General features: G+C 41.4%; 1 protein-coding gene across 1 annotated transcript in view; it reads left to right on the top strand.

The window, feature by feature from the left end:
• Gpc6 (glypican 6) overlaps nt 1-20,280 on the top strand; it is a 1,004,917-nt gene extending 984,637 nt beyond the window's left edge. Inside the window, exons 8-9 of the mRNA XM_034498066.2 lie at nt 6,069-6,244; nt 15,879-20,280. Coding sequence (XP_034353957.1) covers nt 6,069-6,244; nt 15,879-16,081 — 379 coding nt within the window. The 3' untranslated portion in view covers nt 16,082-20,280. The remainder of the gene's footprint in view (nt 1-6,068; nt 6,245-15,878) is intronic.
• The last annotated feature ends 6,650 nt before the right edge of the window (nt 20,281-26,930 follow it).

Genomic DNA, 26,930 nt, shown 5'->3' with positions numbered 1-26,930 from the left:
CTGTTCCCCAGAGGACTTCTCCAGTGGTCCATTTCCTTTGTATCCAGTAGTCTACCCATAAATACATACTTGCATGACTGTAACATTTGCTCTGTTGGGGATGATGTTGCGTTACAAACAGAGGTATAAATATCTGCATAAGCCTTTGCTTTTAGTTCTCTTGTACATAAATCTCAGGTGCAGCTGCTGGATGATAGAGTAGTCCCGTGGACATTTTGAGGAGCTGCCATGTTGCCCATTACAGAGGCTGGACCATGTTATTGTCACAGAGCCAGTGTTCAGGCTTCTGGTTCTCTGTGACCTCACCAATACTTGTTATTTTTTGTTTGTTTGTTTGCTGTTTTAAACACTAGCCGTCCTAATGTGTGTAAAGTTTAAATGTGTATTCAAATAAGCTTCGAAAAGAGGCCACAGATATCACAGGTTTACAATCCTTTATGTGAAACCCTTGAGACCATATGTCTTTTTAAAATTCAGATTTTTTTTTTTTTTGATTTGAGAAAACTACCACCGTGAGCATACTGCACATTATGTAATGTTCCCAGTGGGGTCTGGACCTACATCCTGCAATCAAATGCATTAGGATTTCTGTAGAAAAATGCATTAGTGTGTCACTAAGTGGGAGAAATGAGGACTGTAATTGGCCATATTTCAGATTTCATGATGGTTTGCTAACAAATGGATTGCAGGAGGGGGAAAAAATGGAGACGTTCAAAATTTGGAACTGCACATTAATTCTGGGTCTATATACACAACGTGTCTTCTTACCTCAGGAAGGCTTTTGAACACTCTGAAAATGAGGGAGTGTGTAGCTTACACTAGAAGTAGAAACTCCATAGAAATGGAGATGTGCATCCCACGGAGCTCAGTTATGGAAACAAGTGAGTGAAGTCGGCTTTATCTCCATTCTCCAACTGTGCCCGGGGTAGCATCAGTCAGGAGTAGCAGGCACTTGGGTACCCCAATTCCGACTCAGCCTCATTGTTTGTCTCAATATTAATCCTCACCTCATCTGAAAGTCTTCCTGTTAAAAGCATGCAATGCTTACGATCGAAGCTCACAGAACTGATTGGATCAGGCAGCCTCTGATCGACTCAGTGGGTCAGTCAGCTGATGGATTGACGGTTTGATAGCATTGAAAGACAGTGGAGTAGGGTGAGGTAGAGTGTAGAGTAAAGGGGACACTGGAGACATAGCCTTAATGGAAACACCCTGTCCACAGTCACTTTCTTTTAGCTCTTGCATCCTGGCTACCATGAGGAAAGCCATGCATCCCCGTTCATGGTCTTCTGTCACCTCTTAACCTCAGACCCAAAGCAATGGATGAGCATGGATAGAAATCTCTCCAACAGAGAGCCAAGAGCAACCTTCCCTTCCTGTACTTGGTTTTCTTGGGTATTTTGTCATAGTACCTGACACGGCTCCCACAGTGATTTCTAGCTTCTTCTCAGCTCTCTTCCTGGCCCCTCCCTCCTAAGACTCTTAGTAGCTAGTAAATCCCAAGCTCAGTGCCCCTCCTCAGCTATGTAGCTACTCACATGAGAGTCAGCATGGGTGTGCTGGTAAGCAATAGAACATGCCCATAGGCTGACATGCTTCTCCCTACCCCCGGCAAGCACTTTTACAGAGCACCCAGGTCTTTCTGAAAACCCCAACTCAACCATGAGGAGTGGATGGCAGGCACAGTGGTTAGCCACTGGGAAACGTCTATAAGAAGTATGTTAATGTCTCTTAGGCTACAGAAGCTGTCAACTGTGCCAGTGAGTTCCCTGGCACACAGTGTGTAGCCCCCACCCTCCCACAAAATAGAATGTGTTCTCCTTCAGTGCTCCCTAACTTCTCCTGGGACTCTTCCACCCTCATAAGCTATGCTTGGCTGTAATCAAGAAACCCTTACATTAGCAACATGAAATTAGATGTGAAGAGAAATAATTCTGCACAACTGTCCAAGTTCAGCTCCTGGCCATGCTCTTGCAAACAGAAGCCAAACAAAGTGAGCCTACGGCTGGCTGTCCCCGGGTGCCACCCACTTGCCACACCACAGCATGAATAATTGGCAGGGATGACACCCTTACTTGGCACTCCAAGTTGTCCTCAGATCTAAGTTTTCCTGCTCCCAGTGCACATGCACTGGGCCTTGCCACCTGGGCTGTAGGTGCCAACACTCTTATCTGTGTCTCCAGAGATGTGAGCACTCAAATGACTTGCACTAAAGCTGGACTTCTGGGGTCAATGACTGGTTTGTTCTTGCAGAATTTGAGATTTCTTCATATCCTGTCCCACCCCCTTTCACATCCCTGTCCAACTACACAGTGGTCTTCTACAGATACCGCGTCAGCATCTGTGTCTACAGTGGCAGAAATAGCTGTTTTATTTCCCAACTGTTTTATGTTTAAATTTTCAAAGTCACCCTTGGAAAACACCAAGAGGAGAAAACATTCTGGGGGGCACAAGTGCATTGCTCCTTGTTTTGATTGTAAGTGGCTGAGCATCACCAAGCACAGTGAGATGCTGGGTTTGCTTGGCACTCTCTTATTGACGCTGGATGTTCAGACTCCCAGGGGCAGCATTCCTGTGTAAGCTATTGCAGCAAGATGCTGATAAATGAGACTTGGCTAGCTAAGCAGTGCACATGCCGTGCACGAGAGATGGAGCCCCTCTGACTCAGCCTGGGCACAGCTGCAGGAATAATGACCAGAATACAGAGAATCAAGAGCCCCGGCCATCACCTTAGCCCCTCAAACCATGTCAGCAGCTGACGGCTTGTGCTTGCCATGTATTCTGGTGGGCCATCATCATAACCGAACTCCAGGAATCTGGCACTCATGTGCTGTGTCAGTAGCAGACACTTTAGTGCCGTGTGCGAAAGGTTACATTGGGAGGAAAACCTCGGAGGCCATCAAGAATTTGCCTATACTCCAGATATATTAAAAAGAATGGTAGAAGTTTATGTTTTACTGCAAAAAAAAAATAAAGATATATGGGGACTTGGATTTAATTGTTTTTCTCTTAGGGTTATTTTAGGGGCAGAAATAACTTGAAGGTTCATAGAAAAGAATTTACCATGCACTCTGAGGTTTGCTTTTATTTTGTTCAAAATACGGGTGAACATATTTTATGGTTCATAATACACAACTTAATTTGCAAACCTCTGACTTGAATAGGTAAACCAATTCCTGTACAGATATGTCATGCATAGTACTTGATTTCTCCTACCACCCCAAGTGTCACTCCTACTGTGTGTGGACACTCCTACTGTGTGCAGTCCTTCTTGCAGATGCTGTAGTCTTTGGTTTCTGGCATTTGAAAAGTAACTTTAAGAAAGAGAAAGCATAAGGGCAGTTCATAATTATGAAAGCAAGGATGAGCAAATAGAGGAAGTTTTCTCAGCTTGACACCAACATCAGTAAGAGAAGTAGATAGTCACAGATTTAGTCAGGGCCACCAGCCCGAGGGGTCATAAACTACAGACTGCACTTGTAGCAACACACTCAAAGCGAGGCATGTGCTACAAACCTGTGATCTCAGCAATCAGGAGTCAACAGAAAGATAATCTCAAGTTTGGGGCTAGCCTGAGCTATGGAGCAAAACCCAGCAGAACAAAGTACTACTTTAAAAAGCCTTTGCTCACTTAGGGGAAAGACTTCTGCCTACACAGTAAAACAAGTACTTAGATATGACTGGAGAAGAGTCAAGAGGTTGAGGTAGACCTAGAAGGTGGTGCTCATATACACACAACTTTTTCAGTCTGTCTCAAGTGTGTATACCAGTTTGAAAACATGAACTATGGTCTGCCCCTGGGTCAGGCTCCATTCTGGAAATAAAATTGGATTAAAAAAAAAAAAGCCTTTGCTCTCCCCTAAGATCTGCTCTATGCCTCCACTCTGGCTGCTGGCTTGGACCTTGGAGGGTCACTCTACAAGCCAGATCTCTGAGTTCCCCATCAGTCAGTCAGCTTCCAGTTAAGCTCAGCCAGTAAAGACTACCTCCCTCCCTGTCAGGACATGTTAGGCACAGTGCTCTCTGGTGTCTGGCTGTCGCTTCCACTGTGGTGCATTCTGGTCACATGCCTGTCCTTTGTCTCTAAGGGTTCCTTCTGTTGTTGCCACCTTGCAGTTTCCTCCATGCCCTTGTTTCTTACCAGGACACAGACATAGATGGCACCTTTGTAGGAAGTAGAGAAGGGCGCTCAGATTTGTTTCTGTATATTTTGAAAATTCCTAAATAAAAACCATGACAACAGGAAACCCCGCTGGCACAGCTTTCATGGCCTGGTGACCACAGAGCTGAGACTGGGTGTCAGTGCCAACTTAGCTCCTCAACCTGGAGATGTGGTTTGTACAGCACCCAGAATGCCCAGCCACGCCTAGCTGCCCCATAAAAGGGTGGGTAGATTCCTGAAAGCTGGAACTATTTTAGGAGAAAATGAGGATCCTATCTAAATATATTTCAGATCTAAATCATTTATGGACCAGAAAAAAAAAATAACAAAACCAAACAAACAAAGCCCTGCAGAGCACTGTGCCGGGGAAAGGTGCCTAGCTCCCTCATCCACTCTCAGAGCACAATCAATACTGGTTCCTCTCAATGTGGATGGGACTTCCTTGCCACCAGCAAGTTAGTGATCATATCTGCAGTAGACACTTGAATGTTCTCTAAATTAGTTTAGACATTCATTGGAGGTCTGTCCCTAAGACTGCGCACATGTGCGCACACACACACACACACACTATCACATACACACTCACACACATAATCACACTCATACACACACACACACACACACACACACACACACCAGCATACATATATACACTTCAGATGCCAGTCGCAGACCCCAGGTTGTTAACTGTTTGTGACACCCGACTATAAATGACAGTATCCCCACCCCCTTTCTGGGTCCAACTGATTTGATTGAGCATCTCAGAGAGTTCAGCTTTGCCATTTACTAGACTTCACATCTGCTTGCCATCACTTGGATCTGGCTTTCCACTTCATACAATGGTAGAGAGGCACAGCTCTCTGTTAGATAGCCCAGTGGGCTGGAATTTTACGGCATAGTTCCTGACAGAGAGTGGTCTTTTGACATCAGAAAGCGTTTACATGGAGGACAGACAGGGGAGAGTGATGTTTTAGGAATGTTAATCAGACAGCACATGCAGGGTGCACTAGAGAAGAACAGAGTGCCTATAGAAGTTTGCTTGAGCTACTGTAACTATCTATACTCCAAAGAGAAATGCAAGGCAAGAAAACAGCATGTGAGAAGAGTTTCCTGACATCAGTGTAAAGTTGATAGGTCATGAGTATAAATACTCACAACCCCAATGAACAGACTCATGGGGTTTGTATTCCCTTTGTATAAAACCATCTGGGTAACATCAGACAAAATGTTGAGTCACAAAAAAAATATTAAGTAAGAAAAATTAAATATTATTAGATATTAGCCTCTTTTACTGAATGTTGACATACCTCTAAAATTAGACCCAAGATGCTATTACAAAATTAAAAGCCTATGATACGAGTGCAGCTCAATGGTAGAGCACTTGCCTAGCATGCACAAGACCCTGGTTCAATTCCCAGCACTGTCAAAATATAGAACAAAAACCATTATAGACGTGTCAAAGGCACAAGCCACCACTGACTTCTCATAAAACATCTCAAAGACTATTTTTAATATCCCAAAGAATCTTCATAGTAGGAATCTATCACAGTCTTAACTAGAGCTTCAAAAGTCTGGATGGAGAAGAGAAAAGGTAGTTAATCTGCAGAAATTATGATCTTACTCTACCATTTAACATTTATTTATAGATAAACTTATATAAGAACTCATTGCACTTTATAAATGAGATGAAACCCTTCTATCTGCACTCTGTCTCAGAACACTTACCTTTATTGTTTGGCTCATTCACTACTGTTTTTTTTTTTTTTTTTTTTTTTTTTTTTTTTTTTTTTTTTTTTTTTTTTTTTCACCAGGTGATTTGGATTCCCATCTGAGATAGCAGGGCAGCTTTTGGTTCTGAGGTCACCTCAACATCACCCTGACCCACGTCTTCCTCTCTGTCCTACAGATACTTGCCTGAGATCATGAACGATGGGCTGACCAACCAAATCAATAATCCTGAGGTGGAGGTGGACATCACGCGGCCAGACACGTTCATCAGACAGCAGATCATGGCTCTCCGCGTGATGACCAACAAACTGAAGAATGCGTACAATGGCAATGACGTCAACTTCCAAGACACAAGTAAGGAAGCTCTCACAAAGACTGGTGAACCCCAGAGTTAAAGGTTCCTACAAGAGGGTGCTCTAAGTTTTTCTCCAAGAGCAACAAATATCTTTGATTACATGTCACTCTTCCTTAATCATGATGCTTTTCCAGTCTGAGCCACAAAGTGTACATGCTAACTGAAATCATGATTGCTCTTAAAAAACAGGTGTGTGTGTGTGTGTGTGTGTGTGTGTGTGTGTGTGTGAAAGAGAGAGACAGAAAGAGAGAGAGAGAGATCATATACATTTAGCTACATATATGAGAGGTCAGCCTTAAATGCCATTCTTTCTCAGGTGTTATCAACCTTATTTTTTCCATTTATTTATTTATTTATTTATTTATTTATCTATTCACTTTACATCCCAATATCAGCCCCCCCTCTTCTTTCTCACCCCCCCCATAAACACAGTTCTTCCCCACCATGTCCCCTTCCCTTCACCTCTGAGAAAAGAAGATCCTTCCCGGGGAACCAACCCATCCTAGCACCTCCTATTTTTTGAGACAGGATATTTCACTGAGCCCTGGAGCTCACCAATTCAGCAAGGCTGGCTGGCCTGTGAGCCCCAGGGGCCTTCTCGTCTGTGCTTCTCCAATGCTTAACTTTCAGGTACTCACAGCTGTGCTTGGCTTTTTTTGTAAGTGCTGAGGAGATAACTCAGGTTCAGATACTTGCACAGCAATCTCTTGACTTCTGAGCTATCAACCCAGCTCCAAGTGAATGAGTTAACCATGTGAAAGCAAAACTAAAGTTTCACCTACCAGTTGATCGATCCATTTATGATAAAGTGTTTTTACCTTGTCTTTTCTACAACAACATTTGTATCTATCCTAAAGTCCTGCTTCCCCCATCTCCACCTAGAGAATCTTCTACAGATTTTTTTGACAAGCTAGACTTGCATCCCATCTTGTCTCTCAAAAAAAAAAAAATTATAAGCATTTCTTGAATTTATGGTGGCTCAAAGGTTTTAGTTAAAACCATCTGTAACCTTGTGTTTTTCTATCCAACCACTTTGCTCCCAGAAATAATTACTTAATATTTGAATAAATATTAATTATTATTCTATTATAATTAATATTATAATTAATATTTATTTAAATAAATAATATATGAATAAATTCCTAGGCCAAAAGCTTTGCTTGTTCCCACACTAGCTTACAACTTAATCACCCATTTATTCTTGTCTAAGTCATGCCACATGGCTGGTTACCTGGTCCTCAGTTTCATGTGACCATCTTTTTCTGTGTCTGGGGTGAATCTCCTGCACCTAACTATCTCCCAGAATCGTCTCTCTCTGCCAAATGTCCCACTTTTTAATCCTGCCACATCTCATTAGCCATAGACTTTTTTATTGACAGGTGAAGCTTCCATACCTTGCACAAGAGATCTCTATGTTCCCTCCTTTTAGTCCAATAAAAGTTTCTTTCTCTAACACTTATAAACTATATGCAATAAGAATAATTATGAAAGCCATCAGGTAAGATTTACATCCACAAACTCCATTCCATACCATATGTAAGTGGACAACTTGGAGAAAGTCTTCTACTGTCTATCCTATATTGATGATTTCAGAGTTTTGTACCTAAATCAATTTCTATCACAAATTCCATTACCAACCTAAAACATCTTCTTAGACTTAAAAACATCTCCATAAACCCTAAACAATGCAAGCTTCTGAGACTCTATCTAGTCTTCAACCTCATCAGAGGCCTGAGAAGGAATAAATATTACCCGAGCATGTAGGAATTGCAGTGCAAGCAGTTTCCAAAACTATAGAAATGACAGGGAAAGGTGGCTTCCTGAACACCTCCCTGCCCTACCCCCAAATTCCTCTATAACACTGGAGCGTCCATCTTGAGCCTTCTGGCCGAGACTATCTGGCAGACCTTTCTGTGAAGTAGGAAATGTGAAGGACTGCTTACCCTGTATTGACAGAGCTTGGCAGTTGACTTTCCTGTGTCTCATTTGTCCCGTTTGGACAGCAGTTGCAACAAGACCAGGTTCTTTCCCAGTGGCTAGCTGGCCACATTTGAAGCAAACTCCACATGGAGGTTCTTCAGCTCATAATCTTTCTTGACGTGGAATTGAGGTGCTGCCAAGAGTAGATCTGTCTCATTGTCAATAAAAGGACTTTATCAATAAAACATCTTTAAATGCCATATTCTGTGATTCTCTGAGGTTTTTGAAGACCATCCGTCTATCTACAGCATATTTGAATAGGTAAATGTTGTTTGTCTCTTGCTATTTACTATCTATTCAACCTAGGAAACATATTTCTGTAATAAATTAGAATAGTACCTAACATGACTGTAAGTTTGATTACCTATTCGTTTGCATTTCTTAATTATCCTAAACAGTTTGTAATAGCTGCTTTCAAAAGGATTAGAAGTTAATGTTTCATTTTTAAGAATTACATAGGTAGAATACCCTAAAATGAGTTAATACATGGTATGATGTATCCAAATATAACCTTAATTTTGTATCACAATGCAAAGGTCTATATCAATGTAAGATTTCTGGCTAGTTGTAGCCCTGTAGTTTAAGGATAGAGTCAATAATCTATTCCTATTACTCCTATTTCTATTATTCCTGTATTATTTCTATATTCCATCTTTTTCTTTTCATTTCCCACCATCTTTTCTCCCTAACACTGGACAAGAAAGATAGAGGAAAGAAAAGGAAAGATAAAAATAAACCTCTTAATCTAACCTCCCTAATTTTGTTTCTGCCCTCACCAGTGCCATAAAAACTTGTAACCATCCTCCTTAAATGACAACAAACATCCACCATACACTAAACGACCAAAAACCATCCATCCCACCTCTTGGGAATGGGGCATAGATCTCTAAAATAGATTCTTGTTTATCTTGGGATATCTTTTTTCCTTTGAGGGGGGCTAAGAAACTGGGATATTGGTCAGTCTTAAGAAAGCTAGCTGTATCGTTTGTTGTCCAGTCTCTGCATGTTGAGAAAGTTCAGAGCTTAACTGCATTCTTGACGGGAACAGTCTGTGATGCTGTTTTCTTTCAAGCTGTCCTGGACACAGATGTTGATGAAACAGCTATTGAGGCAATGTGAGGTTAGATCAAGCAGGATGCTGGGATAACTATGTTTCAGTGTCTCAGCATCCTTCTCAGATCCTCAAGGTGAATCTTGTCAGGGCTTTTCTGGTTGTTTCTCCTCTGTGAACATATAAACTTTAAAAGGTGTTATATATTTCCACATTAGCATAACTATGGAATGTGCAGTGTGCACAACTGAGTTAAAGACTATTCTCTGCTCTCTGTTCAAGCAGATAAGGCATCTGTGGTTCTTTAAAAGTTAGCTTGGATTGCACAACCAAACTTTAATTGAATGTTCTATCTATGCCATGTAAAAGGATAACACGGTAAGTCTTGAGAATTCTGTAGCCAATTCTGAGGATGCTTAGCTGAAGTTCTGGCTGGAGACATTTTCATGTCTCAGCCAGTCTCAGAGGCATTTCCACATAGGGGGATCAGCATATACTTTGCCTGTCTTGTTCCTTCTCTTGATTTTTTTCTTTCTGTCTGCAGCCAGACCCTCAGGGGGTCTCCTCCAGTCATATCTGATTTCCAACAATTTGGATACAATACACAGCTTTTCTTTTCCTGTTGAAACAAATACAAACTCTCCTCCCCAACACCACATATTTTTTTGCCCTCAATTCTGAGGTTATTACATATAGAGGCTGATCTAATTCATCAGTCCTTTCTAAACTACAGTGTATTTCAGGAGCTGTGTTATCTCTCTCAGTGGCATTCAAAAAGTTTAAAGTCAACAAATCACTGTTTAATCTATCTCTAGGAGAGCTCATATCTGTTCCAATCCCCCTTCAGTTCTATGAGCAATTCCTTTAAAGTCTTATTATACCTTTTCATAATTTGTTGACCTGTAGAAATGTAAGCTACATCTGTAACAAGTTTTGTGCTATACTGTCTAAAATATTGTTGTATTTTAGTGGATACATATGTTGAAGCATATGTATCAGCTTCAGTCTGTAAAGGCTTTTCCAAGACAGTCCCCCTCTCTAATAAATGTGAGATCTCTCTCAGATCCATCTTTTTCAGAGTTCAAGTCAAAAGCCCAACAGAATTCTGAACGTGCATCAATTGTATGATGCACCAACACAATGTACAAATCTTAATTCTCCAAACTCTGCTAACTGAAATGCATAATGTATTGTATGACATTGTTCTAAGGCAGCACCAATAAGTAGAATCTGGATTCTTAACTCAACAAAGTTTACCTCTATGGTTGCCATTCTAACTCTTGATAACCCTGTGGATTTCTTGAATCTGGAACAACCCTCTCTGATGTTATTGTAAGGTTCCAGACTGGACCCCTTCAAAGGTTTCTTATTCTGATCACCCACTTCCCCCAGCTCTGGATAGCCCTTTTGCATGCCGCATTTTGTTCACCAAGCTCTGAGAAGTTACTGGGCAAGTGGCAAGCTGCCCTGTATTCCCATTTACTACCTGCCATTCATAGGCCTCCTTTCTCCCCAGTGGCTGGCTTTTCTATTAGTAGGGACTTTTTTATAAAGACTGCACTGGTACAGCCTCACTGCTGTTTCCTATGCCTTTCTCACTCTTTGGCCAGAACAACTCCTTCCCAGCGGCTTTTCTCCAGGCTCACTTCCTAGAGCTGTTCTGGGAAGCTTTTCTCCTGCAGAACACGGCTGCTACTCACTGGCCTTCCAGCAGCCAGCTGTGCTGCAACTTGGGGGTGGGGGTGAGAAATAAGGGACCTGTACTTCCACAGTCAAGCCTCTCCCTGGTTTCCCCACTTTCTTTTCTTAAAGGGCCAGGCCTTCTGTCTGGCTAGCACACAGCTGCCTAACTTCCTGTCTGGCTCTATTTGTATCTGTAACTCTTAGCCTGAATCTTTTGTTCTAAGCTTGGACTCTATGTCCTGTGTTGGGCGCCATATTTAGTTAAAGCCATCTGTAACCTCATGTTTTTCTACCCAGCCACTTTGTTTGCAGAAATAATGACTCTGAGACTTAATACATCATGAATAAATGCCTAGGCCAAAAGCTTTGCTTGTTCCCCGACTAGCTCATAACTTAATTACCTGTTTATTCTGGTCTAAGCCATACTACATGGCTGGTTACCTGGTCTTCAGTTTCATGCTACTGTCTTCTTCTGTGTCTGGGGCAAGTCTCCTGTGCCTGACTATCTCTGAGAATCCTCCCTCACTCTGTCGGATGGCCCACCTTCTAATCCTGCCTCAGCATGTCAACCATCCGCTTTTTTATTGACAGGCAAAGAATTCATACATTGCACAAGAGATTATCTTTACAAAGGGGACACGCACTTGCAATAGAAACAGCGCTTAAAAGTTTGGATTTGGCTCTTTTCTTGGCCTATCATCACACTGTGTGGTGTTCTCTCCTGGTTCCTGACAGAAGATTCAAATCAACAAACTCAAGTGAGCCCAGGAACACAGGGGCAGACAGTGACACTCTATGGGTACCTTGTTAGGCTAAGATGCTGTAGAAGTTTCATATGTTGAATTTGTTTGAAATTGTAACATTTTAAAATGAATGACTTTATTGAGATGTGGCTTGACTGGATGTAGGGAAGAATCTATACTTCTTGAGACTCAAATTCCTCCATTACAAAGTCACTATTAAATATCTTAAAATACTAAAAATGTGAGAAACAGCAAATGGTAAGAGGTTCTAACTAGGTGCCTATTGGAGGTAACTTATGAAAAAGCTAAATCAATGTCTTGAGGTTTGTAAGCTGGTTCAATGCACTATTTTCCTCCCTACTGAGTTGTACACAGACACAAACTATAAACATTTATATCTGAAATATTAGAGAAATAGTGCGCTGCTAAAGTAATATTATACATGATTGTTTCAGTGGGGATCAGAAAAACACTTGATGTGATTTCATGGACTCTCATCAGTGAACACTGAAATGAAGCTAAGTATATTTGGGGTTTGCCTAAGTGGCTTCAAGATGCATAGATACAGAGGCAAGCGATTCTGTAAGATTTCTTCTTGGGTATGTTGGTTTTCTCTTAAGTGTGTAACCTAGGAGAATTCACAGGAAGAGAATTCTTGAACACCAGTCGTAAGCTGCCAGTGATCCTTAAGTTGCTTGCTGAAGCTGAAGATGCGTGTGTATTTGGTTAATGAACTGGAAAGGCACAAGTTACAGACTGAAGACATTAAGACGTCTCAGCTCTGCCACCGTCCTGCTGAGCTGTCCCCTACAGAAAGTTTTTAGTGTTTTCTTCCACTTTAAAGAACTCAGGAATTCATTTTCTCAGGCTAGTTACCACCAAGATGGACTTTGCTGCTGTCAAATTTCTCAGCTTCATCCCATTATTTCTTCTTGAGTTAGCCAGATCTCTCCCTTCCTCTCCAGAAGAGAACGTGACACCAGCTTGCAGCCTTCACCACGTCCTGGTGTTTCTCATTTGATACACTCTATCTTCTCTAGATAATGGTGGACTGTCAGAACTGGAGTGTGACTATTCAGATGAATGTTGAAGCTCTGTGAGGATTAGCTGATGTTGGCTTTGTTTCACTTCTTTCTTCTCTAGTCTAAAGAGATGTCATTCTGCAAAACTCGGGGGATGTCAAGGAGGAAGAGACTTTTCTCAATTTCTTCTCAGAAGAAAACAAAAAAATTAAGGACGGTGAAGCGCATCCCTTGGATCTAACTGAAACACCGAATGTGGCTGTTTTAAGGCAGTGCCTAGCCTGTGAACCGTTATTACGCTTCACAGCCTGCACCAGCTTTATCGCCTGCAACTATTTTTTCAACTTGCCCATTCTACCCCCATAACACCTGAATTGGTGATTCCCTTTCAGAAGGACGTGGGCATTGCTTTTCACAGCCAGAACCTCTTGTCACTATTTGCTTTCCACAGTTTTAATATTCTAAGTCACTTTAATAATATCTTTGTAAAGGTTATATTACTTTTTGCTCATGATACTGGTGTTCAGAACAATTCCCTTTGCAATTCTGATATCTCTGAATTTAATTAATGGACATTTTTCTCCTTGTAAAGGCCAATAAAGATAAGGCATAGAAATGTTAAGAACCTAGTATAATGTATTCAAGTGATCTTATCTGATATTTAGATGTTCCATTTAGGGGGCGGGAAAAACAGTACTGAATGTTCTTTCTCACTCCGGGGAACAATAGAAGAATCCCTACACTACCGTCTAAATCCAAAATGGCACTGTGTCTCAGGAACAGGGAGACCCAACAGCAAGGCAGGAATTTAGGAATGTTTGTTGAACTAACTGAGCAGATAAGAGTAGCAGTAATCCTCAGTATAAAAACCACTGTTTCCTGAACCTTTTCATAAGCACTGTCTCATTTCTCCCCAGAACAGTTCTGAGAAGCCTTGTTACTTTTATTTTTACAGATGAGGAGAAAGATGCTTGTTGAATCTATTCACTCCTGTCCATCCAAATTAATAATGGTAGCTTAAGTGTTACTTCACCATTTCAGGAAGAAACAAGTCTTTCCCATCTGGCAACATTGGCATTTCATGCATTTCATCAAATTGTCTCTACTCACAGCCTGCAAGGCAAACGTTACCAACCGTGCGTGTTTAGATATAGAAACTGATAGAAGTTAAATTAATTGCTCAAGGCATATTGATCAATTCAACAGGACTTATTGAGCATCTGCTGCCCATCAGAGATCAATGGCCACTTGGAGGGGAACGGTCTATGCAAAGACTCTATCTACTCTCATATAAAAGTTTATATTCTAAGCAAGTATAGACATTAAACAAGCCAGCAAGTAAATAAATAGCACAAGTCGAGGTACTGGGGAGAATGTTCAGGTAGCAGGCTAAGTTTCACTCACGGTGGAAGGATCTGGTTATCAGATCCTCTGCAGGTAGCCAAAGGCAGAATTGCTCAGCTCCTTGAGGTAAAATTACTTAGCATTTGCATGTAATCTGTACACATCCCCCCATATCCCGTATACTTAAAATAATCTGTGGCTTATAACTAATACAATAAATCATATATAAATAATTGTTATGCTGCATTTTTCATGGAATAATAGCAAGAGAAAGGCATACATTTTGACATAGATACAGTTAGGGTAGAGCTACATAGTATGTAATGCAAGAGAGAAACTGGGAGCCATGACATAAAAGTAAGCTTTAGCAGGGCCTGTTCAGACATCAAGCCATTCACGGGGGTTTCACTTCATATGTGACAAATTCACATTGCTTCTTGGAACTTCCTGGAATTATTTTTTTCTCCATAGTTGGTTGAAAATGTCATCAAACATGAAGGAAACAATGAGACACGATAATTAGGCGAGCCCAGAGGCATGGTGGGCAGGAGGGGAGGAAGGCACCCTTAGACAAGGTGTGGGCAGCGAATCAAACAGGGACTGACAAACATGCTCTGTAATGGGACAGATAATAAATATGTTAGGGCCATGCAGTCTCTGTCACAGCTACTTTGTTATACCCTGGGAATATGAAAGCTGCTGCAAACCCCTGGACCAGTTGTACCTGCGTTATAATCAAACTGTCAGCCTGAACTTCACGTGTAGAATTCTTACAGTTCCATGATAGGACTCCCCATTCAATTATTCCAAACATTAAAAAAACACAGAATCTGTTTCTTATGTTTGGGGCCATGGGGAACTAAGCAACATAATGTAGCTTACCCACTCGTATCCTAGAGAGAGGCTGGTTGAAAAGAGTCCGTGTTTGCTGTTAGGACAAGAACATGGGGGTGGGATGAAAGAGGCCAAGTATGGTGACAGTGTCTGCCTTCTGCAGCTTTCCACTGCTGTCTCTGCTGTCTCTGCTGTCTCTGCTGTCTCTGCTGTCCTGCCTGCACTGCTTGTGTTTGTTTTCCCTTTTTACCTTAAATGGCCTTTCAAAGGTCTTTTTAAAGAGGGTGAGATGACATACATCTTTAACCCCAGCACTCTGGAGACATCGACAGGGGGAAGGAGGATTATGAGTTTTGGAGCCTAGGTTTCCAAAACAAAGAAAAACCCAAAATTGTCTCTAAAAAGCATAAGATCTTAAAACAGCAACACTGAAGTACAATGGAGCAGAGAACAGAATTGCTTTTTAAAGATAGAAATATGTAAGAGTGTGTGTGTGAGACAGAGACAGAGACAGATATGATTAGTTAGTTAGTTAGTTAGTTAGTTAGTTAGTTAGTTAGTTAGTTTAGTTTAGTTTAGTTTATAGGCAACTTGGGGGAGGGGGGAGCTTAGAGAGGCCAGAAGAGGGCGCCAGATCTCCAAGAATAAAGTTACAGGTGGCGGTGAGCTGCCATGTCCCCAGCTCCAGAACACAATTTCTTAGTCATTTAAATATTAGTTAGCAGATGCAGCTAATATTGATGTGGTTGAGAGGGCACCCGTTACAAGTGTACTCTGCGCAGATACCACCAGTGAATACTGTCTCTGAGTTCTGTTGCTGGTCCATCATTAACCAGCCCGTGAAGAACAATCTATGAAGCAGATCAGCATCGGTTTGATGGAGTGTTCCTCCCACACCATCCCAAGAACTGTGGTGCTGTTTGTCGCTATTCCCAGCTAACTGTTCCAACTTACCTTGTCAATCGTCTCCCACCAGGTGATGAATCCAGTGGCTCAGGCAGCGGCAGTGGTTGCATGGATGATGTGTGTCCCACGGAGTTTGAGTTTGTCACCACCGAGGCCCCAGCGGTGGACCCAGACCGCAGAGAAGAGGAATCTTCGGCCTTGAAGCTTAGCTCCTCCCTGACGTCCTGGTCTCTGGTCTGCGTGGTCTTGACCCTGCAGAGACTCTACAGATAATCGTGGGCTTTGGTCAAACGAAACTGCATTTTAGCTCTTCTGTGGCCAACACCCTTCCTTTCTTACACTCTTGGACAATGGACCACGCCACAAAACTCGCCGTTTTCTATGACAAGAAAGCAGTCTTGCGATCTGGCTCCCCTTTGTTTTCCCAAAGAGTACCGGGTACCAGATGGTCTGCTTCTCTTTCCTTCAGCTAGCTGTGGGAACCTCGTTTATTCCAGAGAGAATTCTTACTCAAATCTTTCGTACCAAGAGATTTTTTTCTTACCGTCATTTGCTTTTATGCTGCAAAATTAAAGGAATTTCATGTTGTGAGGGTTTTTTGGTTTTTGATTTTTTTTTTTTTTACAACTCATTTAAAATAGGAAGAAAATAATTTTCTGTTTCAAATCAGGCCAAACCCCAAGACAACTGCATTTTCAACAAGGAAGCAAACAAAGGAGAGAAAATAAAGGAACTCTGATGCTACCAGGTTTGGCATTGACAGCCAACTCCTGGAGTGAGCTTTTCTGTGACAAGCAAGGTTTACAAAAAACACTTATGAGGAGAAAGTGTAACATTTTTATGTAGTGGAAATACACAGTTGTCTTGGACTCTAACCAAACTGATTCGGAGGTACTGATAGTAAATTTAGGACTCTCTCTTTATATGAGCGGTAATATTGTTGCAACTCAACTCCTCTCTTCCACCTGCCTGATTCCACCGCTCACTGACGGCAGTATTTTCTGTCTGCTAAAGTCTGTCCGTTGTATCCAATTGACACTAATTGTCTTTAGTTTTCCATAGATACCCTCCCACCCCCATTTAGTCTTTTCTCTCCTAGTTCTTGACTAAAACAATCATCTTCAATAGTACAGTCTCTTCTTTCTCCACCAGACTGATATGAACCAGAACACACAGCTCTTGTGTTCTAGACTCTCCCCCAGACGAGGGTTCTCTTACTGACATGACAATTAGCTCCACACATGAGGTTTTGTTACTGACTCTTTGTGTCAATTGGTTTCAGCATCACAAGGGCATTTCTTAACAAAAACAACTCACAACAACAAAAAAGTCAAGACAAAAGAGAAGAGAGAAAAAAAACATTATATATAGTATTGACATGGAGATTCTTTTCACTTTTTTAGTCTTAGTATGATCATCTATTTTTATATATATATATATATATATATAAATCACAGATTTTAACTTCTTAATTCCAAGCTCAGGGTTGACACTCCTTTGTAACAGAACTGTTTTGTCAACCACCCCCTCTTGTTCCATGCTGCTCAGAGAACAGACTCCTTAGTGATCTGCGAGCACCAAGAATCAAGAACGAGATCTTTTTACGTATCTAGCTGTCCATCGATGACAAGTTTGCCAGGGCCCACCCTTCTCACACAAGTTTGCTTTGCCCCTGGTGCTCCAAACTGTCCTGAGCTCATGGGACAGGCCTGGCGTGCAAGACGTGACTGGTGACGGAATGTGTGTGTGTAAAGAATGTTATTCATGAAGAAAAGAAAAAAAAAACAAAAACCATTGCTCTCATGTACAGCACCTCTGGCCTAGGACTTTTACCAGGTACTATACTGAATGACCTAAACTCAAGAGGCCGTTTTAGAGCCACTGCCTAACCTGTCCACCAAGCCAGGCCCAATGCTTCCCCTGACAGAGAGAAGCAAAATACACCAGACTGGGGTTGTGTGAAGACAGTTGGCTAAACATGTTCTTTTGTTTGTTTGTTTGTTTTTATGATGCATCTGGGATAGGGAAGAAAAGTATCTTACGACACTACAGCATGCCAATCGCATTTTTACTGACTCATCAACAGTCCTGACACATAAATGATATTTTTCTATCTCTGTTCTCACCAAAATGAAAATTAGTTACCGATTTAGTCATCACGTCCAAGTAGAACACATGCACTCGTCTTAAGTATATTTGAGCACTTTTGAAAGACAGAACGTATTTACAAGCATCTGTTACCACTTTATGCCTAACAAAATAAGCAACGTAAGATTCCGAGAGACTCTGTGGCATCTTTCATTTACATTTGTGTGACATTAACACTTAATCCAATTCAGAATTGCATCCTTTCAGAAAACCATCCAGCTCGGCACCCCACTTTGGCTTCTAATCCCTCGTTACATATAACACATCTCTATGAAGGACCAATCATTTGTGTTAGGTAGATCACTGTATATTCAAAAATCGGTATTGTTTTTTCCCCCAATAATCATGGTGCAATACAAATTAAACCAATGTTGATTCTCCAGGATATTTGAGTAATAACTTCTTTTTATGGCTTTAAGCTCCAACTTCCTTTCTGAAATATTTCTGCACTATCTTCTATAAAACAAATCAAGATGTCTTGTTCCTTACTATGCTTTTTGTCCCCAGATGGTTTACATGACAACACATTACATTAGTGATTGTGAGCCCATGTTCTGTGCACACTCATCACACAAGTAATCTAGAAATGCCTGTTCCTTTTGATTCAACACCTGCATTCTCAAGGGTATCTATTGACGAGATAGAGTGATGCCCATGAGCCAGGCAGAGCTGAAATAAGGGTCAGCTGACAAAGCCACATATTTGGTCATCTTACACGGACATGGACAAAATGTTTTCACTTGCCCTTCCTGGCCATTGTCACTGCCCACCATATGGGTTTTAGACTGATTTACTATTTAAGGTCTCTTTTTCCTGTTCCCTAAGCCTTTTCATTCAGTTACCCCTTCGGTACTTTGGGATCCTCCTCCCAGACTGAGTTTCTCACTCCAGCATAGTGATAGGAGATGTCTCACTGTTCCCTTGTCATCCACGGCCTGCCCTCATTTGTGACGTCATCCCCTAAAAATCTATAATCACATCACGACTTGTGTTATGAGTAGAGAGGAACAGGACCCCCCAAATTGGACACTAGACACTGGTGGGTGATGCTCATAACTGCAAACACTTAGCTTATCGAAGTGCCTCTATTTACATGTTCCTTAGTTTTAATATGTATTTTTCTAACAGAAATACCCGTCTGTAATTGATGTTTATTATACTTTGTATATGTTACAACAAAGGCTAAATGGAGGCTAATGTCTTCAGCAGAGAAGAATGAACTGTAAATTTATGAACAAGAACCCTGTAGTTCTGGATTCGCAGCCACAAGACAGCTTTCTGTCACTGCAGTGAAGGCCAAGTTGGCACTTTGATTACAGCCATCACTGGCTGTAGCACTAGAATTCTGACTCCCTTGCCATGATTTACCCAAGGAGGGCGGTGACATGAATCACCTGCTTCAAACATAAGGGAGAGAAACTACTTTGTCTACACTGAAAAACTCCGTCCATTCATGAACAGCAGTAGTTTCAAAAGGAGCATTCTTTAAATCAAACGCGTTGAAAATGTTATTGGATGCAAAACCATGAAACTTAATTTGCATTCCCTGCTATAGACATTAGCCTTCTCTAATTCTTCTTGCCATTACATACATATTTTGGCTATAGACTAAGCACCAACTCAAGTCCTCAAGGAGGAATAAAACTTAGTAATATCCTGGCTTGTGAATCTTTTCTCACCTCTCTGCAAGGCTGAGTACCACCAGGTGGTTTGACTTTAGGTTTCAAATGTTGCCAAATACAGCATTTGACTTCTCTAAAAGCTTGCAGATACTCAACCTCATTTTCTTTGACTTACAGTCACTAGCAGATTATATATATATATATATATATATATATATATATATATATATATATATATATATATATCCTTGCTGCCAAAAGAGCAAAGGAGTTCATAACTTACAAATCTGCAGTGTGTTCCTCCTTGGTAGAGACATTAGCCAGTGCTTAGTTTTAGGCCAACATATACAAATAGAGTATTGATTTGTACGCATTCTGGAGACTTGCTATGTCATAATTTGCTATAGCCCAGACTCAGCTTAGCATGGGAATGTGTGGGACTTCACTGAGAGTGGATGCTGCAATCTTTGGCATTGCCTTGTTATGAGGGACTTCATGAGCGACACCTGAATGAGGGCACCACAGTGCGGTCTCTGTGTGCATATCCAGAAAACATATGCAGGAAAAATGTGTGCACCAATCAAACCTAAAACTTTATGTGACTGTCAAATGACTATTATTTGGGTTAAGATTTTTTTTTCATTTCTGATTTGGATAGAAAATTGCTATTAATCTTGTATTAAAATAGTTTTTAAAAATCTACTAATGCCCCTCTCTGTGTTTTCTTAATGATTACCATAGCCTGTGTTTCGTATCTATTAAGCGTTTTTTGTTGGCATCGTGTTAGAAGCATTCTTTTAGAAGTACTGAGTGAGTAGTCAACAAAGTACACACAGTCCTGGAAGTTACCAACCCCTGTGAGTGTAGGACATTCGGTTTCTTAGTGAGTAAGGAAGGAAAGTACTCAATTCCTCTACTTCTGTTCCTTCCTGGAAAACACATGGAGTATCTTAGAATTCGTGTCACTACTACACAAATAAGGTCAGAAAAATATTTTAAAAAAAGTAGGATTACCTATCCAAGGACTAACTGCTTCCAAACAGAGCAAACTGCATTGACGTTTGTATTTGAGATGTGTCTATGCTCTTCTGCACACTGAATACTACACAGATACTGTATCTCAAGATCCCCTTAACAAACGTGTCTGAAACTCCCAGCTCTCTCTTAACCCTTCCGTAGGTGCTGTGTCATGAGTGCCCAGGAACCATCAGGTCAAAAGTACATGCTCCACAGTGTCGTTAACCATTATTTTAGTAGTAATACATCATTAATTTTAAGAATATTCTTAAATGAAGCAATCTATATAAACAAAGGCATCAAGAATGTGGCATTTAGCTATGAGGAACACTGTTGTTTAATTCAATTATCACGGTCACGGTTTTTTATCGAGCAAAGTGCTTTTTACAAGATAATTTGAGAGCTTTGGAGCAAATGCACCCACAAAAATCACAGTGTAACAGATTTGATTTGGAAGCAAACTGAAACCAGTTTACTGGAAAAGGAAAAATGCCAAAAGCACAGTACTTTTTAGTAAGTAGTAAGGATACTATTTGAATAAATAGTCTGGGATGGTAATTGTCAAACGCACACAAATTGAAATGGCATTCACTCTGAAACTGGCAGTTTACGGGACAGTAGCAGTTAAAGGTCATGTATTGCTTTGGATCTTTAGATCTAGAGAGCCTTGGCTGCAGGCTTAAGTCTAAGTGAACAGACAATGTATCTAGGTGATAGATACATTGTCAGTATGCTTCTCTGCCATTCATTGGCTGATCTGAACATGCTGTCAAATGTATAGTGTTGGGTCATCCATTAGACACGCGGCAAAGCCAGGAGGAATTAAAGCCTCCTTCCTAGCCTGCCGAGGGAGCGGCTCTTGCGCACCTTGAAGTCTAAGCAGAGAGAGAAAGCGGGAAATGTTTTCCCAAGAACGCGCTGGTGTAAAGGGAAAAAGAGAAAGGTTACAGATTGGGTTCAAGGATGCAGAATAACATGTACCTTAAACAAATTTGTCTCTTCAAAGCACCTGTAGGAGGTTTGGGGGTGGGGGGTTTTAAGAAAAATTTAATTGACTTGGGCCTTAAATGGCCTTTCTTCCCAGAGATATGTGATGGTACGTTATCACGTGCCAGCTACAGTTACAGGGACAAGAGCAGACAACATGGGTTCTGCTCCTTGGCACCTTTGCATCCTACCTGGAGTTAGGTGGATATAGCCAGCATGAACATGAGGGTTTCAAAAAATGTGATGTATGAGGAGGAGCTGATACTGAAATCTGGTCCCCTAATTGTTTCTTGATTATGTCAATAAAAACGGCCAATTTCTGGGCGAAGGGGGAAAGGTGGGATTTCCGGGTCCCAGAAGGAAGAGAAGGTGACGCAGGAAGGATTGGGAAATTCAGACCAGGCTGTGGAGCAAATAGAAAGCAGCAGACATGTAGGTCTCTCAGGGTACCTATAGTACATAGCCTCTGACACCAGCGGAGGCCAAGGAGGATGCAAAAGGTTACTGTTAGATTAGGATATGAAATATTCTTTGCCCAGCCATTGAGTTATCTGGTCAGTTTTTAAATAATGGAAGTTTCGAGTGTTCTCCTTCCTTGGGGCTAAAGGGGACAGCCGGTAGCATGCGAATAGCAGCTCCCTGCGTTTTCGGGAAGGGTGGTTGTTGGCAGCCAGAGAAACGGGCAAGCATCTCAGGGAAAACACCAGCTGGCAACTGGCGGGGCTGAATGAGGTGGCGGCTGTTCTCGGAGCCAGAAAGAGTAAGCGTGTTTATAAAATTACACGCTACAGGGTGAGATGGCATGACATGACTTAAATGGAAATGGAACTTGGGAGAGACCTCTCCTGAGATGACAGGTCCTAACGAGCCTCCCCTGGTGTTGTGTAAGCTCCTACCCAAGGAAGCAAAAGAACAGCCATGAGCAGATCTAGGGATGGAGAAGACTCGACAAGAGATTGGCAACACACCAGTTCCAAAAAAACCATCCAGGAACAACCGAGTTAAGCTTCGTAGCCAAGTCCAATGCCTTAGCGCCTGAGAAGCCAGGACCCAGGCAGATCCTAGCCTTGCGCAGCTGCTCTGAGAGCAGCACTCAGTAACATCTCAAAGCAGGGACCAGAGCAATGTGTAGAGATTTTCAGGAACTTCACTATTAGGGGCCCCCTAGCATGTAAGAATAATACACTCATTTTTGTACTGAATAAAATGAGATATATTTGTCCAGTCAGACAAAGGATATCCTGATACGAATCCGAGTTTATTAAAACTGGGCAGAAAAACAAATGTACCTAAGAATAATTTTAGTTTCTTACAATCTTGGTTGAACTACCCATGAGCACTTGGGATCATCAGCAAGTGTGCAAAATAGCAGCAAACACAAGAAACAGAAACTACAGATTTTATTTGCACACAGGAGACCTGCACTTTGATTCTGAAATGCAGTCTCTTTTAACTGCCTTCTGTCTTATTTTTTTTCCTTAATTAAAAGCCTAAGTAAATAAAGTGCTGTTTCAGAGTGCTGGCATGCCTTTGAACGTTAAAGCATGATGCTTGGACAAATAGTACGTGAAGTCTTCATTCCCTTGCCTGTTCATTTGGCAGGGACATCACATTCAGAAAAAGCAAATTACCTTAAAAGTACCTTATTCATCCCAAGAACTCTGCCTCCTTCTCAGGCTTACCCGTGGTTTATTTACCCGATCTAAAGATCAACCTAACTTTAAATATAAATTTAAATAATTGAGCCATCTACTACCACAGAAAACTGACATGGCACTTGCTGACCAGTGTATGGACGTCCTATAAAGTGCTATGACAGACACCAAACCCTCGTCCATCAAAGTCCTGAAGCTGGTGGCTGTGTCTGTCTTGAACTTTTCTCTTTAGACATTTAGAAAGGTAGCTGTTGAGTTAAAGACAGTTCTATCTACAAAACAAGATTAGTCTCTTTCTTCACAACATGGCCTCTATCAGTAAAAAGCAGTTCATACCAAAGGGAAATTTTGAATTCATAGTCTTGCCATGGTCATCACTATGTGTCCCTGACTCAGATAGGGGTTCCTGTTTTGGCTGCACAGAGTGAAGAACCTGTCCAATGGAACCTCCCCCTTCTCACCAGGCTTTGGGTTGTCTGCCTTTATTTCTATGTCCCTCTACTTGGGGCACTCAAACCCCAAGGACTGGACTAGAAGCCTCTCTGGTTCCTATGACCCTGTCCCTAAGGTGGAACTGACCCAGCCATTCAGCAGCAAGGTCTCAGTCACCAGGTCTTAATCTGACGCTGGCAGGAAGACACAAGAGCTTTCTGACTCCTCTCCAGTTGTGAATTCTAGTACGCTGCTCCCGTGTGTAAAAAGTGAGATGTTTCCGATTATGGTAAGCAAAGAAGTCTATGCGAAGACATTATTAAACGCTTGTTAGTAATGTAGGAATAACCTTGATGTTTGTATTTGTTTGCTTGAAACATTGCATATAAACTAGCATTCGGAAACTATTTTAACAGAGCCAAAGATAAGCCTCGCACTTGTGCATATGTTTGTTTTTAAGCATGAAGCTCTTTTATTTGTTTAAAGGAAATCTATAGACCGCGCTATCTGTATTTGGCCAGAGAGCTTGAGTCAGGAGAGGTGGGTAAACAAAAAAAGGCTTTTTCCAAAAAACAATGACAACCCCTTTCCCACACCTGGAAGCTTACTTCCTCTGGGACATGGCTGTGAGCACTCTCCTGTGTCTCACAAGCTGGGAAGGTTCATCCTGGGTGGCACAGGAAAAGGGAAAAGGAAAAATTGAGTTGAAATCTACCCTCCCTCTTGGGCATCATCTCTCCAAAGAAAGACAACTTCAGTGAAACAAATGAATCAAACATGCTCACAGAGGTACACTGTTGTGTTGAGTGAATATTTATATCTACTCATAAAATGTAAATCTGAAGCCAATGTGTCTCAGACCTTCCCAGATAGTCCACTGCTTCCTGTCCCAGGATAATGATTGACAGGTGTCCTTTACTCTCCATAGTGTTTTTAGCTTAATAATGCTCAATTACAAGATCAAGTTAAACTCACATGCGGATGACACCTCATAGTTTTTCCAGATATTTTCCCAGTTGAAACGCATTAGGTAACATTAGGCAACACTAACTCCTGAGTTCACACACGCAACCTGCCTATTTGTTACATTGGAAACATCTGAAATTAGAATCAAGAACCCAAAGCCAACTCGGGCATCATCAATCACACTATCAGTTGTTGACCAACAAATGCTTGGCACCAAACTTGAACCTGCTTTCATGCTAAAATGGACTGCACTTAGAACCTGGCCCCAGGGGACTGGCCTTTCTGCATTGTGGCAATTTTGCCGGGTATGTCAGTGAACAAAGCTCCCAGCAATTGGTGCTTCCCCACAATTGTGTTTTGATTCCATCTGCTGCTATAAAGAGGTATAATTTAAGCCCCATTTTATTTCTGTTTGTCAATCTTAACAACATCAAACCAACTATAAGCATTTTCTTCCTTTCCTTCTTCCTTTCCTCTTTCCTTCCTTCCTTCCTTTCCTCCTTCCTTCCTTCCTTCCTTCCTTCCTTCCTTCCTTCCGCCCTGCTTTCTTATTTTAAGTCGAATGCAGGATTGACCTGTGTTTCTGACTTGGCCATACATACCATTGTTCTCCTGAGTCCTTGTATAGCATGCATGATGCATGAGATTTGCATCAGATGGTGACAGTCATTTCCTAGGCATTGCTGTAACCTACCAGCTTCCCTCCTTTCCCCTTCAGAGATGTAGACAAAATGCAAGGAAATGATAGGACTAAGTTTTCCAGCTGAGTCCACAACAACCTAGGAAAATGCATTTTACTACTGGGTCCACCCAGTTATCATTTTAAAAGCCACTGGCAACATTTCCCACCAAATCTCTGTGTTGCAATAGCAAGGCCCTTGTGGTGTTTCTCTTATCACCTGAAGTGATACATCCATGAGAGAGCACAATATCACATAAAGAATACCACCTGCTGATACTCAGCATATAAAATCACCATTTAATTAAGCCATTTGGCTCTCCATAGGATGCTTAGGGCATCCTTCTGCAAGATCACCTATTCTTGAAGATTTTCTTTGAAGAATTAGTTGGGCACAACTCTGTACATTTCCATGGTCTATGGAATAGGAACAGAAACTTCTTCTGGTGTTTGCAGTGTTAAGTAAGATATGAGCTGGAAATTCGCCACAAACATATTTAATTGTTCGGAACCTTGCACTTGGACATTTGTTTATGAAGATACATAATTCACTGAGATATGTTCCTTCTCGTCAAATAGAAAATCATAACACCTGCTAAAATATAATATAAGCAACACTGCAAGTAAGTAGCAGCACCTGGGAATGGTGCTAAGTGCTTCTCACATACCAGTTAATTAATCTCAAAATACAACGCTTACTAGATATGATGGCGCTCGTCTAGAGCTAGCACTTAGGTAGAGGCAGCAGGATCTCCTTGAGTTTGAAGTGACAATATGGTGGCTTGGTTGTCAAATTGACAACTGGAATTAACTAGAACCCAAGTTACTGGGCACACCTGTGAGGGTTTTATTATTATTATTATTATTATTATTATTATTATTATTATTAAATCATTTGAAGTGGGAAGACTTACTTTTAATCCAGATTGTCTGAGATGTGAAGATATATCTTTAATCTAAATCTTTTGAGGTGGAAAGATCCACCTTTAATCTGGGCCACGCCTTCTTCTGTCAGCCTTTATAAAGGACATGGAAGAAGGAAGCTCTCTGTCTTTGCCTGCTTGGTCTTCCTGGCAGTCTATTCACTGGCAGTAGAGCCTGAGACCAACTGTGACATTCAGACTCGTGGACTAAACAACTACAGTATTATTGGCCCTTCCATTGGTAGACAGCCATTGTTGGACCTAGACCACACACACACACACACACACACACACACATATATATTCTATAAATTCTTTCTCTTGAGAACTCTGACCAATACTCCTACATCGTAAATTCAAGCTAACCAGTGATACATAGTGAGACCTTGTCAAAAGAGAGAAAGAAGGAAAGAAAAGAAAGAAAGAGAGAAAGAGAAAAAATAAAGAATAAAACGCAGTATTGGGGGAAAGGGGTGAAGGTAGCTATTATTGTTCTAATTAGACAAGGAAGCTGAAGCTAAATTTCTGGCCCAAGTCCCTAAAAACTACAAATTGGCATCCATAAGATGACAAAGTTGATAGATCTGGAAGCTGACACCCTTCCCTGAGGAGGCACACTCTCTAAATGAAAGCAGCAGTGCGCTTTCCGCCTGCTATGAACAAGCATAAAGGAAGGAGAGGGTCTACACTGGA

The sequence above is a fragment of the Arvicanthis niloticus genome, chromosome 3, assembly GCF_011762505.2.
Source record: "Arvicanthis niloticus isolate mArvNil1 chromosome 3, mArvNil1.pat.X, whole genome shotgun sequence".
NCBI classification, from domain to species: Eukaryota; Metazoa; Chordata; class Mammalia; order Rodentia; family Muridae; genus Arvicanthis; species Arvicanthis niloticus.
The sequence above is the reverse complement of the archived record's forward strand: the minus strand, read 5'-3'. Positions and strand labels throughout refer to the sequence as shown.